The sequence below is a fragment of the Paroedura picta genome, chromosome 2, assembly GCF_049243985.1.
Source record: "Paroedura picta isolate Pp20150507F chromosome 2, Ppicta_v3.0, whole genome shotgun sequence".
Taxonomy (NCBI): Eukaryota; Metazoa; Chordata; class Lepidosauria; order Squamata; family Gekkonidae; genus Paroedura; species Paroedura picta.
In genome coordinates this window covers 32225458-32240667 of record NC_135370.1, presented here as the reverse complement: position 1 = coordinate 32240667, position 15210 = coordinate 32225458, and the positions used below count along the sequence as shown (strand labels likewise).

Here is a 15210-nt window from a genome sequence, read left to right as displayed (position 1 = left end):
TTTCAACACGTGCGTTTCCCAGGCACATATCGCTTTGTGGCACCTCACCAAAACCCCCATGCGTTGCGTGACTCACACAAAACAGAGATAATGCATCATGGGGAGCATGGTGGGCTTCCAGCAGACGTGGTTGAAAAGGTGTTCAAAGCAGAACATCTTAAAGCGGTAGTAGGCATTCAGTCTTTTAGGAAAGTGAATTGATCTCTAACCGAAAAATTAAAATGGGATCTACTGTTGTTAAACTCTCTGACCATAAGGTAGAACTGGCTTCCTGCAGAGCTGTAACCTGGAAATCCAAGGATTAAATCATCATGGGCTCAGGTTGTCAGCTCTCTCCATTTCAAGACGGTTGAGGAGTTATGGTGTCACTGCCCCACCAGGCGGCCGTCACTGAGAGGCAACCAAGGTTTTGCACGAAGGGTGCAGGCTTAGTAACGTCACCCAGCCCTGTTGCTTGCTTGAGACCAGGCAGCGCTGCATGCTGTGAATATAATCTAAAGCAGCAGGATTCAGCTACCCAAGGCCTCCCGACCTTCGGTGCTAGACTTATGGCCTTTCTCTTGCAGAGCACTCTTGTGAGTCTCTGTGCCAGGCTTTCATTGGGCGGCTGCCAGTACTAGGGATGTGGCCCTTTGGACTTGTAATGGGGTGGCTTACTGCTTCTGGGTGCGTGAGAACTCCATGATCGAGGGTCACTAAGGACTCTGCATGCTTGAGCATCCAACAGTGGAATTGCTGCCATAGTAGGATGGGCTAAAGCTGCTTGCATCCATTCCCCAGCCTACAGGCACATGCAGGGAATTTCTACACCCATCCCTGACAGAAGCAGCATTGTGACCTTTGTAAGAATATGAATATTTGATTACTGGAGAACACAGTTTCCTTCTTCCTCCAAATGATCATCTCTCTTTTTTCAGTTAGCCAATTACAAAAATGGCATTCAATTTTATCTGGGGGGGGGGGGGTTCATAGTAGTAATGATTTCTCTCCAACTATGCTAGCTGGGTTTGACTCCCCACTTCCCCACATGCAGCCAGCTGCGTGACCTTGGGCTCACCACAGCACTGATAAAGCTGTTCTGAACAAGCAGTAATATCAGGCCTCTCTCAGCCTCACCTACCTCACAGGGTGTCTGTTGTGGGGAGAGGAAAGGGAAGGCAATTGTAAGCTGCTTGGAGACTCCTTTGGGTAGAGAAAAGCAGCATATAAGAACCAACTCTTCTTCATAATTTCTTCTTTCCTGCATGAGGACCCCTCAATATATCAGTGCCACTTTGCACAAAGTTTTGAAAAATCTTCTTTTATTTTTCTTATATTTCAAAAATACATCCTCAATACAAAAACAAACAAACAAACAAACAAAAAACCAATCTAGTATGTTTTCCTTTTAAAAAAGCGAACAAGTAAATTTTATCCAACATTTCAGGGACAGAACTGAAGAACAGAAGTCAAATAATCTTCCATATAAAACAGATAAGTAATCTTAAACTCTTAATAAGCATATAAAAGCAGAAGAATATTTTATGTTAAAGTCTGACTTTCAGATATTGAAGCCTATGTATATTTAACATCCTCTGTGATTGAGAATGTGTTTGTTTCTGTACAATTCTGATATACTTCAAACATTACCAATGAGCAACAAGTAAATACGGACAAAACAGCATTTTAAAGCACCAAGATGATTGATTCCAGAGAAGACTGTGCATAGCAATGCTACAGCAATTACTTATTCCACCCAATAACTTCATACATCAGTGCCCTCAGCTGTCTGGCTTCATAAGTCACAGTGTTTTTCCCACTGTGCATCTTCTCCTCCTCCAGAGGGTGTTCAATCACCGCTGGGATATTCCTCCCGTACATCTCGCAGTGCTCAAGAAACTGGAGACATTCCTGAATGACAGTGTCGCGCACCATGATCACGTGCTTGCACATATTTTCCAACAGCGACAGGAAACACCTTTTGGCGTAATACCAAGTGTCCGTGCCCAGCTTTTTGTTGTAAGGCTCCAAGCTCTTAATCACCCTGGAGATGCCAAAGTCAAAGTTCCCTTTGGCACAATAGAGAGTCCCGATGACTAGGTTGACAATGCACAGGTGGTAGATCTTCTTGTCAGGCTCATGGTAAGAGAGCTGCTCTTCTTCCTTCTCGATTTTCCTCATCAGCTCCTCCGCCTCTTCATTCTGGCTCGTCATGATGTAGGAGACACACAGGTTGGCCAGCACGATGGCGCTGACCTGCAGAATGTTATCGTAGTGCTTCTTGACGATGGGCTCGTAGAAGCTGATGGCCTCTTTGTATTTGTTCTCTTGCATGAACATCACGTGAGCCACGTTAAGCTTCCACACTTCGTGGTCCTTGCAGAACTCTACCGACTTGTGGAACATCTTCTCCAGCATGGGGTAATTCTCCATGTCCCAATAGATCTTGGCCTGGGCCATGAAGACAGGGACGTATTTTTCCAGGGTCTCATCATACTCCCCCAGCGACTTCCTTAGAGCCTCATCGTCTCGGTTCTTCCTCGCCTCCTGCACCTCCTTGGTAAGCTTCCTCAGTTGCTCCGTGAGCGCTCCCACCAGCTCGTCGAGCTTGTGGAAAGCCTCCTCGGGGGCAGTCTGGCAGGTTATCATGGCGTCCAGGAAATTGTACAAGTAAGGCGTGAGCAGTTTGTAAGTCAGGTGAGCGTTCTCCGCCAGCACGTCCGCAGCCAGGTCGTAGTACTGGTGCTTGCAGTAGAGCAGCAGCAGGTTCCCAAAGGTCTCCGGCGGGCAGGGGTTCTGCTGCAGGAGGAACTGCAGCTTCTCGAACCCTTCCGTGGGCCGCTTATCCATGTTCATCAGGGCCTGGTTATGTAAGGTGACCGGGTCCAGCTCTTCCTCGGCCCTGGGCGGCATGTCGGTGAGGGCCTCCTGAGCGGCCTGCAGGTTGCCCAGCTGGTACTCGATGGCCGCCTTGAGGTTGAAGGCCTCCACCAGGGCGGTGCGGTGCAGCAGCAGGGTGTTGCCCACGCTGCGGACGTCCAGGCCCTCGGTGTTGGTGCCCACGCTCAGCTCCGGGTGCTGCTGCATGCCGCGGTCGATGATCTCGGCCAGGTGCTTCAGGGCCGGCGAGTACTGCTTGGCGGCGTAGAAGCAGAGCGCCATGTTGTAGGACAGCTCCGGGCAGTAGCCCAGCACCTGCATGGCGGAGGCGAACTTGCCGCAGGCCTCGTCGTGCTGCCCTTCGCGGTACAGCAGGCAGCCCATGTTCACCTCGGCGTCGGAGACCTCGGAGGGGTCCTCGGCGGGCCCGGCGGTGCCCCCCGCGGCGCCCGACTGCTGCAGCTCCACCAGGGCCTTGGCGCTGGCCAGGTCGCCCTGGGCGTAGTGGGCCGCGGCCTGCAGGCGCAACGCCCGGCTCTGGAAGGCGGGCACGTCGAGCAGCGGGACGGCGACGCGCAGCGCCTCCGCGTAGAGGCCGGCCTTGTAGAGGGCCTGCGCGTGGTACAGCCGGTAGTCGTGCAGCTCCGCGTGCAGCGCCGTCAGCTGCTCGTAGCACTCGGCCGCCGCCACGAAGTCCTGCAGCTGGTAGTAGCAGTAGCCCAGCAGCGACAGGCCGGCCCGCGACGGCGAGCCTCGCTGCAGCTCCCCGCTCAGGATCCCCGCCGCCTCCGCGAAGCGCCCGGCCCGGATCAGCCCGTAGATGGCCGCCGTGAACTCGCCGTCCGCGATGGGAGTCATCGCCGTAGCCATGCCGCCGCTAGGCCGCGGACGCCTCGCGTTGCCAAGGCGACAGCCCCGCGGGCCTCGCCGGAAGTCGGCCGCTAGCGCGCGTCCGTTTCTGCGGCAACGAGGCGCCCGGGAAGCGAAAGCGACCTGCTTCCCGCTCTTTGAAGTGACTCCCGGAAGTTAATGCTTGCCTCTCGCGCGTCCCGTTGTTGCTGGGATATAAGCCCCCTGCCGGAACGCGGGGGCTTTGAGGGCGCGCGGCATGGACTACGTATCCCAGCATCCATTGGGGTCTGCGTTGTTGAGATGGCTTCCCCCAGATGGTCGCCGAGCATCTTGGGAGACGTAGTTTCTTCCGCGGGGTGGGTGGGCGGAATGTTTCGGGTGCAAGCGTTCATGCGCCCGAAAGCTCGCGCCTTGAATAAATCTTCGTTGGTTTTAAAGGTGCCACTGGCCTCAAGCGTTATAAGTCTGCAGCTGTCCTGTGCAGGAGGGGGAGACGAATGTTCCCGGACGCTCCCATCTCTCTGCAGCAGAGTTAAGAGTTCTGGTCGTTCCGTTTCCACCCGGCTTCGTCGGCTCCAGGGTGATCAGATGGCCCTTTTGACATTGCTAATTGGTATTGCTATAGTTTTAATTCATTTTGGCATGATTTTAAAATAACATTGTAACCCACGTTGAGTCCTTTTTGGAGAAAGATGTGTGAAAGTTGTTACAAAGACATACAAAAGGTGGGGAGAACTGTAATGAACTCACCATTTGAGAAGGCGAAGAGGAGAGAGAACAGGATCCAACTCTTCAAGAACGGCTTTTAGGACCTTGGCCTGCTGTTTTATCGTTGGATACTCATTTCGTCATACTTCTACACAAACTACCATGGCTGTTAAACAGCTAAGAATCAATATATATTGTATATATACAATATATATATATATATAATCAATGAGCCTCTTGTGGCGCAGAGTGGTAAGGCAGCCGCCTGAAAGCTTTGCTCATGAGGTTGGGAGTTCGATCCCAGCAGCCGGCTCAAGGTTGACTCAGCCTTCCATCCTTCCGAGGTCGGTAAAATGAGTACCCAGCTTGCTGCTGGGGGGTAAACGGTCATGACTGGGGAAGGCACTGGCAAACCACCCCGTATTGAGTCTGCCATGAAAACGCTAGAGGGCGTCACCCCAAGGGTCAGACATGACTCGGTGCTTGCACAGGGGATACCTTTACCTTTACTCATTTCGTCATACTTCTACACAAACTACCATGGCTGTTAAACAGCTAAGAATCAATATATACACAGACACAATTTCTTCTTTTGAGTTTTGAGTGAGAAAGACGCACACATACACACACACAAAACTTAGAGTGCAGAAAAGACAAATTTTATTAAATCACTACTTCCATCATTCCCTCAACAACAAAACTTGCACTCAATTGAATTAAAATGCATTGTGCTCCATTCACTTGTATGAAAATTTACTGTGTTTTGTGTGATAAAATCAGATTGGTATGTGCTACTCTAGTCTTTCCTTCTCTATAGATTTGGGGTAAGAAAACTGGCAACTACTAAAAATTCCCTATAGCAAGACTTTATTCTTTGAGGTTAGGGTTCACGGAGGCAAGATCAGTTCCTCTGTAGAAAATGGCTGCTTCAGAGGGTGGACTCTGGCATTTTACCCAGCTGCGGTCCCTGCCCTCCCCAAACTCCACCCAAAGCTCCAGATGTTTCCCAGGTTGGCAAGTTTGGGATTTAGTGTCAAGACAGAAGAAAAACAGAACAGAGATGGCCCATTCCGCACCAGGATCAATGTTGCAAATTGGTTTCGGAACGAAAAAACACAATTTTAAATAGTGGAATTCGTTGTCATGCATACCTGCCTTTGTAGTGGAATCCACTTGCATTTCAATCGTTTCCCACAGGTTTCCGGTCTCGGCAAAAATCGCTATCCAGGAAGCGATATTTGCCGAGCTTTGTCCCGCCCCTGGCCATCAATCAAACGAGCAGCCAATGGGCAGCCGTTATCATGCTCCCGAAAAGCCCCTTTCCCTTTAAGGCAGGTTAAAAAAAAAAACACGTTGCAACGAATATGCCTTGATTCGTTGCAGCAGAGAGACCCATCTAGCTAGCAGGTGGCGTGTGAGCTGCCGTTTTATCGTTGCCACGCTCCCGAGTGAACCTCCCCCAACCAGTGAACGGGTGCGATTTTCGGCCGAAAATAAAGGGAACCAGCAAATGGGGCTGTGTGGTGCTTGGTGACTTAAAACAGCTCTGTGGAGAGACTGCAGCCGGGGAAGCCTCGCTGGGTGAATGAAGGCTCGCCGGTTCGTTGCTCTCCGCTCGCTCCAAGAAAAAAAAAGGCGATCGCTTTGCCGGAAGATCAGAGACAGGGGGAGGGACTTTGCTGAAACCGCAACAATGGTAACGCACAAAACTTTTCCGCTAGTGTTGCAGATTGGTTGCAAGAGTGTAGCGTTTTCCAGAGGGTGAATCCACTTCTTGGGATTTCCCTGGAAGTGCTACAACGAAGTGGTTTTTGCGGATCGGTTTCAGGAGTGTGGCAGATTGTGTACGACGTTGTGCATAACTGCATTTTAGTAGCGATTACAATTTGCCACACTGAGTCTGTGCAGAATGGGCCAAGAAAAAGGACAAATTGAGAGCCCTAAAAACAATGAGATAAGGAATGAAAGAATTAGGACTCTTTCTTTGGAAGACTGCCAAGCCTCACTTTTAAAAAGATTGAACCAGCGGAGCTTTATAGTCTGGGTTTTAGTATCAAAATGACACCTCTCATGGTGCTTAGCAATAATTTATTTGCTGAGGCTCCTGAAGATGTGAAGAGCATGCTGGCTTTGGAAACTCACAGAGTTGTAAAGCACATAATTTGGGGAACGGGCAGCTTAATAGTTGCAGATAGGGTTGCTAGGTCCCCCCAGTCTGCCAGTCAGGGAAGGACTGCCAGATTCAAGTAAAGAAACTCGAAGAGATTTGGGGATGGAGGCTGGGGAAGATGAACTTCAGTGGAGTACAACCCCATAGATTCCACCCTCCCAAACATACATTTTCTACTGGTGAAGCGGATTTCTGTAGTCTGGAGATGTTTCTAATTCTGGGGGATCCCTCCTTCCAGATCATGTTTGTTTTGCTTCATATAATGTCCTACTCCTCAGTCTTCCAGATGGTGTCAGTAAAGCAGTCTGCAGCCTTCATATTTTTCTTCATCTGTTCCATATTATCACCAATTGTATCTAATTTTCAACATGGCCAAATCTCTGGATACTTAAGTCCAGAGGTGGTAACCATGAACAGAGAAGAGAGATCTTTCTACAAATCTGAAAGAAGTAAGTCCCTGGTTTGCAAAAAACACTCAAGGCCGTTTCTGCAGCTGTCGTTATTCTCCAGGGCACCTGCAGGTTGACTTCGCATTAGCGCCTGGCTATCCGCACACATAGTTTCCAAATGGCAATACCGAGGATTCGCTTTCTTTTCATGCCGTTCACATTAACTTGGGAAACACATGTTCTCGTGGGGTTTTTTAGGTGATGGGTGAGCAGCCCTGCCCCCTTCCTTTCCCCCTTTTTTTCTTTGCGTATGCGCAATAAGGCACGTTCACGTGTTCAATTTAATACATTTGTGATTTGTTTTTATCTGAGGAAATGTGTGTGCACACGAAAGCTCATGAATCAAACTTGTTGGTCTTTAAGGTGTCACTGGAATCTAAATTTGTACTGTAAAGTTGAAATGATTGTGTGTGTGTGAGCCTGTTCAGGAAGAAGGTGAAAAGAAGGGGGTGGGGAAACTATGCCATTTCTGGCTTGCCCCACAAAACGAAGGGTGGGGAAAAGGCAGGATGAATAAAAAACAATGCAGAGCCACAAACATTTCCAGGGAAGCCCTTGGGGTGGGGGGACATAAGCATAATTATGATTCTATTATTGTAACTCTATGATTCTATTATTGTAGAGTTGGAAGGGACCTCCTGGGTCATCTAGTCCAACCCCCTGCACTATGCAGGACACTCACATCCCAATCGCTCATCCACTGTAACCTGCCACCCCCTTGAACCTTCACAGAATCAGCCTCTTTGTCAGATGGCTATCCAGCCTCTGTTTAAAAATTTCCAAAGATGGAGAACCCACCACCTCCCGAGGAAGCCTGTTCCACTGAGAAACCGCTCTGTCAGGAACTTCTTCTGGATGTTTAGATGGGATTTCTTTTGAATTAATTTCATCCCATTGGTTCTAGTCCATCCCTCCAGGGCAAGAGAGAACAACTCTGCTCCATCCTTTCCATGGCAGCCATTTAAATACTTGAAGTTGGTTTTCAGATCCCCTTGCAGTCATCTCCTCTTCAGGCTAAACAGACCAAGCTCCCCCAATCTTTCTTCATACCTCTTGGTCTCCAAGCCCATCACAATCTTTGTTGCCCTTCTTTGGACACGCTCCAGTTTATTTACATCCCTTTTCAACTATGGTGCCCAAAACTGAACACAGTACTCCAAGTGAGGCTGAACCAGAGCAAAGTATGCATCTTAACACAATCATGCATTTTAATGCAATCAGAAAAAAAGACCACAAGAAATAGTATCCCAGATACCCCACATCTCGTTCCATGGTTGAATAAAATATCCAAGAATCAGATTGTCACAGATTATGTGGAAACATGTAATCTGCAACAAACTGATTCTGGCTGGCGGCCCTCACTAGTGACCTCACTAGCCACCCCTGCCCCCTTGGCTGCCTCCTTCATCCTGACATGAAGCCAGAACACCAGGGCCCTTGGCCTCTGTCGGAGCTGAGTGTGGAAGACGGGCGGCAGTAGCCATACAAGCAGGGCTCAGTATCAGGCCTGTCCATCTTCTGCAGCGTTCGTCATCTGGCTTCCTGTCGGGGGGGCAGGAGTAATGGACACCATGTCTGTATTCCTTTCCATGTCCCTGATTGTGCCAGTAGATGTGTTTCCACATCAAAAAGAGTGGGTTAGAGCAGGAGTAGTCAACCTGTGGTCCTCCAGATGTCCATGGACTACAATTCCCACGATCCCCTGCCAGCAAATGATGGCTGGGGCTCATGGGAATTGTAGTCCATGGACATCTGGAGGACCACAGGTTGACTACCCTTGGGTTAGAGTGTTACAGAGGTTGGGAAACCCCAGTTTGAAACTCCATGCTGCTGTGGAAGCTTGCTGGGTGCTCTTGGGCTCTGTACGCATTATCAGCCTAACCTCCCCCACGGGGTTGTTGTGAGGTAAAAATGAGAGGGAGAATTATCAAAGCTGCATTGGAAAGATAGGCAGGGTACCAATGGAGTAAATAAATAACAAATACAGCCAAGGATCAGATTTAAAAATTAGGTTGATTGGTGTGGAGGAAGGAGAGAAGGATGAGGATATGGGAGCTGTCAGGAGGAGAGAAAGAGGTGAAGGGGAAACAGGACAAAATGAGGTGTCTCTGGCAAGTCTTTGTTGATTCTGCACTGCACAACTGGGCCTGGCTTGCCTGCCAGCACTGCACGCCTCAGCCAAACTGCAAGGGGGATGGAAGGAGGGTGGGTGGGTGGTGGGTTGGCAGCTAAAGATGAGGTGGCTGGTAATTGGCTTGCATCAATACAGAGGGACAGACCAAGTCCACAAGTGTACAACCGTAAGAGACAGGCTACCCAAGAGAAAGGGGAGTGGCGAGAAGCGGAAAGCAAAGGGGAGCCGGACAGTGAGAATTTATATCCAATTTGGGCCAGGCTGGCATTCTATGGGATATGTTGCCTTGATCGATTTATGGTTAGATTTAAATCTGCTTTCATACCTTTACTTTCAAGTGCTTGCTCTCTTTTTTTGTAAGAAAGAAAAGCAAACGCTTTCTCAGGCTTCCTGCTATAAAAATATCAGGGCCAATTGTTTTGATCGTTAGGCGTTCTGCAATAAAATATTTAAAAAGCATACAGCATGTAGTTGTCTGGAGAAAAGCACACGAACGCTTGGCAGGGCAGGCTACAGCTCTGCGCTCAGAGAAAGCGATGTCAGTCGGGCCAAATTCTGAGTAACCATGCTAAGGATCAAGCCACCTTTTGTTTTAATACCCGTCTTATTTTGAGCCCTATTAGGAAAGCTGCCTGCTTCTCTTGCAAATGGTGACCCTGAGGTTCCTCATAGGGACTGAGGCCGGTTTGGGGGGCGGGGGTGGGAATAGGCATTTGGTCTCTGTGAATTCTGTTCCAGGTGCACCTAGGGAAGAGCGCGTTCTCCGTAGGCAGATGGAGGGTCAATTTCCAAATGAAATGGGAACACAAATCACCGCCCAGAATTGGCCACAACTCTTGTCCTTACTGTCGGACTTCATTCACTTTTTGATGGGACCTCGGGGGAACAGCGGCTGAGAGGCAGCACTTTTAGCAGCCTCTCTTAATTAATGCTGTAATTTGGTTAAGCAATAAAGGCTGGGCAATGCCATAAAGAACCTGAAGATTAACCCTTAACATTCCATTCCACTTTGTGTCACACCCCCCACCCCCAAAAGAAAATCCACTCAAGGCCACGTTTGCAGCCTCTCCCCACAAGAAAATTTGAGTCCAATGGCACCTTTAAGACCAGCAAAATTTATTCAAGGTGTGAGCTTTCAAGTGCAAGCACTCTTCCTCAGACATTATTTATCCTATTTATTTATTTATATCCTGATCTCCCCGAAGGCTTTCCCTCACATTCACATGAAAGCTCACACCTTGAATAAAATTTCCTGGACTCAAATTTCCTTGTGCTATTTCAGGCCATTATGCCTATCCACTCAAATTTATCTCCCCACAAGAGACATCCTATGAGGTAGGTGGGCCCGAGAAAATTCTGTCATTACTGCTCTATGAGAACAGCTCTAACAAGGCTGTGACTAGTCCAAGGTTACCCAGCTGGCTGCATGTGGAGGAGTGGGGAATCAAACCCAGCTCTTCAGTTTACAGGGTGCCGCTCTTAACCACCAACTGTGAATTTGTATGCTTCTGGAGAGCCAGTGTGGGCCAGGGGTAGTCAACCTGTGGTCCTGCAGATGTCCATGGACTACAATTCCCATGAGCCCCTGCCAGCATTTTCTGGCAGGGGCTCATGGGAATTGTAGTACATGCACATCTGCAGGACCACAGGTTGACTACCCCTGGTGTACGGCACCCGTTAGAATGTCAGACACAGGTTTGAATAACCCCCTCTCCCATGGAAGCTCACTGGGTAATCTTGGGCCAGTTGTACATTCCAGGCCTAACCTACCTCACAGGGTTGTTAGGTGGATAAAACGGAGGAGAATGAAAAGTGGAGTATAAATATAGCCACAAACGAAGAGTCATGTATTATATTTGTATTCTGATTTTTGTTGCAGCAAAAATAAAACAGCAGTCCAGTGGCACCTTCAAGACAACCAATATGTTTTCCAGCATCAGCCTTCGTGGGTCACAGTTCATTTCATCAGATGCCAGAAGGGGCTGCAGGCTATGCATTGATGAAGTGAGCTCTGAGTTACCAAGACTTATGCCGGAATACATTTTGTAAATCTTGAAGGGACCACTGGACTCTTCTTCCCTCTTACCAGTGGAGGACGTTCCAAGTGTTCCGAATGTGGGGTAGGTGAACATTGGAAGAGGCTGAGCCGAGCCAGGAGTATAAGGTGGGGTCTTCACCCCTCCCCCCTTCTGTCTCCTGGCTTACACAGAAATATAGAGTGGGAAGGTAACCCAAAATTCATCTAGTCCAACCTTCTGAAAAAAGCAGGAAATTCACAGCTACCTCCTTTCCACTCCCCTGCTCTACACCCAAAGAAGGCAAAAAATCCCAAGATTCCTAGACCAATCTGGCCTGGAGGAAAATTCCTTCCTGACCCCAAAATGGCGATTGGCATTACCCTGGGCATGCAAGAAAGGGCCACGGGAGCTTAGCCCCTCATGATCTGCTGAAGCCTGCAGAATCAGCATTGTTGTCAGATGGCTGTCTATCCTCTGTCATTTTGTATTTTAGAATTCATACAAACGGTACTTGGCTGAGTTGATAGCCTTCCTGCTTTCTCCTCATGCAATGTCAAGTGAGGCGTCAGGGAGTTCCAGCTGAAGAGGTAAACCAAACACTCGTTTCGTGGTTTTATTCATTTATTTAGTAAGAATAAATTAAACAAACCCAAGTTGCCCATTTCAAAACCATGCCATTTATAACGAAAAGAAAAAGCTGAAGGGGAGTTGAATGAGAGAAGGCAAACCATCGGAGTGAGTGAGTGGTCCTCAAGGGCACAGGAAGAGACATAGCCTGGCATACAAAACCCAGATTGCATAGAGTATGCATTTTTAGCGTACATGGGATCATCTTAAAAAAAAACAAACCTTAATTTAGCTATGCACGTGTATATTGCAGCACATGTATCGACAGCCAGTCTATAACAATATTTTTCTCACAGCAGGTTAGATGCAAAACTGTAACATGCCCGTGATTTTGAAATTAGAAACATTCTAACCCAATAGAATAAAAATAAGAAATGCGCAAAATAGACAAAGACAATTCTAACGGTAAATCGATGACATACTAATAACCACAAACTCCTCTTTACTACCTGTGATTGATGTATCCTTCTCATTGCTTTTTCTTAGTATCCTTTTCAAGCAGCATAAAATGCTCATTCAGTGCTCGGAAAGAGGAGGAGAAGAGAAAGCCGGCTCTGATTCTGTGCTTGCATCTGGCAGTCCTGTTTCGTACTTATTTTTTGATACATACGTGGGCCCACTGTGGTGACCTGGGAAATCTGGGTTCAAATCCAGACTCCGGCATGAAACCCAATGGCTATGTCTGGGCCATTTAGCTGCCTGTCACTGTAACCGGATTAAGGATTGTTGTGAAGGATAAAACAGGGGCTAAGCCATTTGTGATGCCTTCAGCTCCAGAGATAGTAGTAATAAAATACACTGGTGATTAATAATAAATACAATAATGGTGAAACAACTGTATGCTGTGAAATATTAGGGTTGAATCCTGTCTGCTTTTTCACTCAACTACTAATTCCCCCACTTCCCTACAGGCCTTATCCCACATGGCTTTTGTCCATGTAGATCCTGTGATCTTCAGCACAGCCTCAAAGGGGACCCTCACCTCTCTTTTACACTCATGAAAAAGCTGGCTGAATTCAACACAAAATTATATATATTGCTAATATACTACTAATACCAGTATCATGAACATATATTTCTACTGATTTTAAATAGTGAACTACTGGTTCTTATATTCTGAAAAGTTTATTTTTGTTTCTGATGCTTTGCCACTTTAAAAAAATCAACAGGGTTACACTTAGTGATGTCTTCTCTGCAGGCACACATTGGGACTGTGCATGTGCATAGCCAGCTGCGGATAAGTTTTTAGATTTGAGAACAGGAAGGAGAGCTCACTCACCTCAGAATGTGAGCGCCGTTTCCCACCCAAATATCATGTGTTCAAAGAGATAGTGGCCCCACATCCCTCTGTTCCTCCTGAGATGCTGCAAGCCCTGAAATATAATACAAAGAGAGCGGCCACTAGGGTAGGAGGGAGGGAATGCCTGCCTGCACAGAAGACAATCAATGAACATCAGTTACAGGTAAGTACAACCTTGTTTTCATTGTCATGACTTCTGTGCAGTCCCACATTGGGAGATTAACAAGCTACTCACCAGAAGGAGCGTAGAGCTCTCAGTGAAAAAGTGAATGTTGTACTGCTCTCTCAACTAAATATTTTTCTCTTGTTTTTATGTTTACAGAATAATACTTGACGAAAGTGTCAGAAGACCATGTGGTTGCCCTACAGATGCCCTACATCAAAGGAATGCTTACAAAGATACCTGTGCCCTAACGGAATGAGCTTGAACACCCATCTTGTTGTAACAAAGTGTAATGGCTGCTACAGTGTTTGCAAAGAAGGCGTTAAGTCTTTTCTGGGACCAGAGTGACAAGATAAAGAGGTGTGGATTTTTCAAAACACTTGTGTTGCTTCTAAATAGAATAAAAGTTCTCTTTTAAGATCCAAGGTGTGTAAGGACCTTTCTGCATCAGAGCTAGGATGGGGTGGTGGGTGGAGAATACCGGGAATGTGATCTCTTTTGATGAAAGTTAGACACTACCTTAGGGAAAAATCCCAAACTAAGGCATAGATGCTGTCAGCTCACTAACTCTCCTGCAACCAGGAATGCCAGTTTCATAGACAAAGGGTCCAAGTCACAGTTGGCTAAAGGCTCAACGGGACGTAACTTCAGGTGTGAAAGCACAAAACTAAGTGACCATTGTGGTACTACTATGGGAAGCATTGGGGGGAAACATGATACTCTTTAGACACTGTTTGGAGAGTTTGTGAAAGAATAAATTCTTACCCTCAGCCGCAAGGGAGTGGTGGGATATAAATATAATAATAATAAGAAGAAGAATGTGAGGGGCTGATATAGCTCCAAGATGTACCCTGAGAGGGCATAGCAAGGCACAAGGATTTACATTTTGACAGGTAATCTAAAACTGTAGGTACTGGAGAATTAGACAGGACCAGATCCAATTAGAGAAACGTGTCCACTTAAACTTATATGATAAACAGGTAGAAGGTTTTCGCGTCTGACCCAACGCGACCCCGTGGACCATGATCCTCCTGGCTTTCCTGTCCTCTACCATTCCTCGAAGTCCATTTAAGTTTGCACCGACTGCTTCAGAACAGTGTTACTATGATACAACTGGTCTTTTCTGCACATATTTTGGCCAATATTCTGTGGGAAATGGGGAAAGGTGGGAATGCATGAAACAGAGTCCTTTGCCATTATATTTGAAATGCATCCTCCAAAGACAGAGGGTCGTTGCCTGCAAGTAAATAAAAATGAGATGCCTCAGAATTGTGTCTTGTCCCAAAAAGATCCACATCCGATATTCCCCACTGCAGGGAAATAGGTTGAATATAAACGCCTGTCAGGAGCCATTCATGTTGGGAAACAATGACTCTGCTTAGAGTACCTGCCCATGTGTGGTCTGATCCTGCACTGTGGATAGCCTGAAGACCATATGGGGATGGATAGCCAGGTCCCAGAGAGCCATAGCTTCTCACCGCAGTGTCACTGATCTGGTGCTACCCTGTTTGTTGATATAATTCATCGCAACAGTATAGTCCATCTGGATTTGTATAACCTCGCCTGATAAGAGAGCTATGAAGGAAATGAGTGTGTATCGTATTGCACACAACTACGAGATATTAATATGCAGTGCACACTCCTCACCCAAACAGACATGGGGAGTCAGGTTCAAACAATGTGCACTCCAACCATCAAGGGAAACATCAGCAGTAAGAATGACTTCAGGTAACAAGGGACCAAGGGGACCCTTGAAAAATAACAGAATTCACCAACCACCACAAGAGCGATTTCAAAACTACCCAAGAAATGGATCCTTTACATCATTGAGAATCACTGATTGGATTAAGACACACAGAAACCATGCCTGTAAATGTCTCATGTTCAGCCCTGCTAATGGAACTACAGCTCTATTGGAAGCTGTAAGGCC

At 47.3% G+C, this 15210-nt stretch overlaps 1 protein-coding gene and 1 long non-coding RNA gene across 3 annotated transcripts; one reads left to right on the top strand and one right to left on the bottom strand.

The window, feature by feature from the left end:
* Positions 1 to 1306: 1306 nt before the first annotated feature.
* On the bottom strand, positions 1307 to 3884 carry IFT70B (intraflagellar transport 70B). The gene has a single exon (XM_077319620.1). The coding sequence runs from the start codon at positions 3727 to 3729 to the stop codon at positions 1723 to 1725; it is 2007 nt and encodes a 668-aa protein (XP_077175735.1). The 5' UTR covers positions 3730 to 3884; the 3' UTR covers positions 1307 to 1722.
* Positions 3885 to 4181: 297 nt separating this feature from the next.
* On the top strand, positions 4182 to 13694 carry LOC143829169 (uncharacterized). Of its 2 annotated transcripts, none has more exons than XR_013228014.1 (3): positions 4182 to 4324; positions 11684 to 11777; positions 13440 to 13694. It is a non-coding gene; the product is annotated as an uncharacterized LOC143829169 (long non-coding RNA). The 2 variants fall into 2 exon arrangements; XR_013228015.1 differs by lacking the exon at positions 4182 to 4324 and adding an exon at positions 8906 to 8943.
* The last annotated feature ends 1516 nt before the right edge of the window (positions 13695 to 15210 follow it).

What these genes read in the sequence shown, in the direction of transcription:
- IFT70B (XM_077319620.1), bottom strand. Translation starts at nt 3,729, where the DNA reads ATGGCTACGGCGATGACTCCCATCGCGGACGGCGAGTTCACGGCGGCC.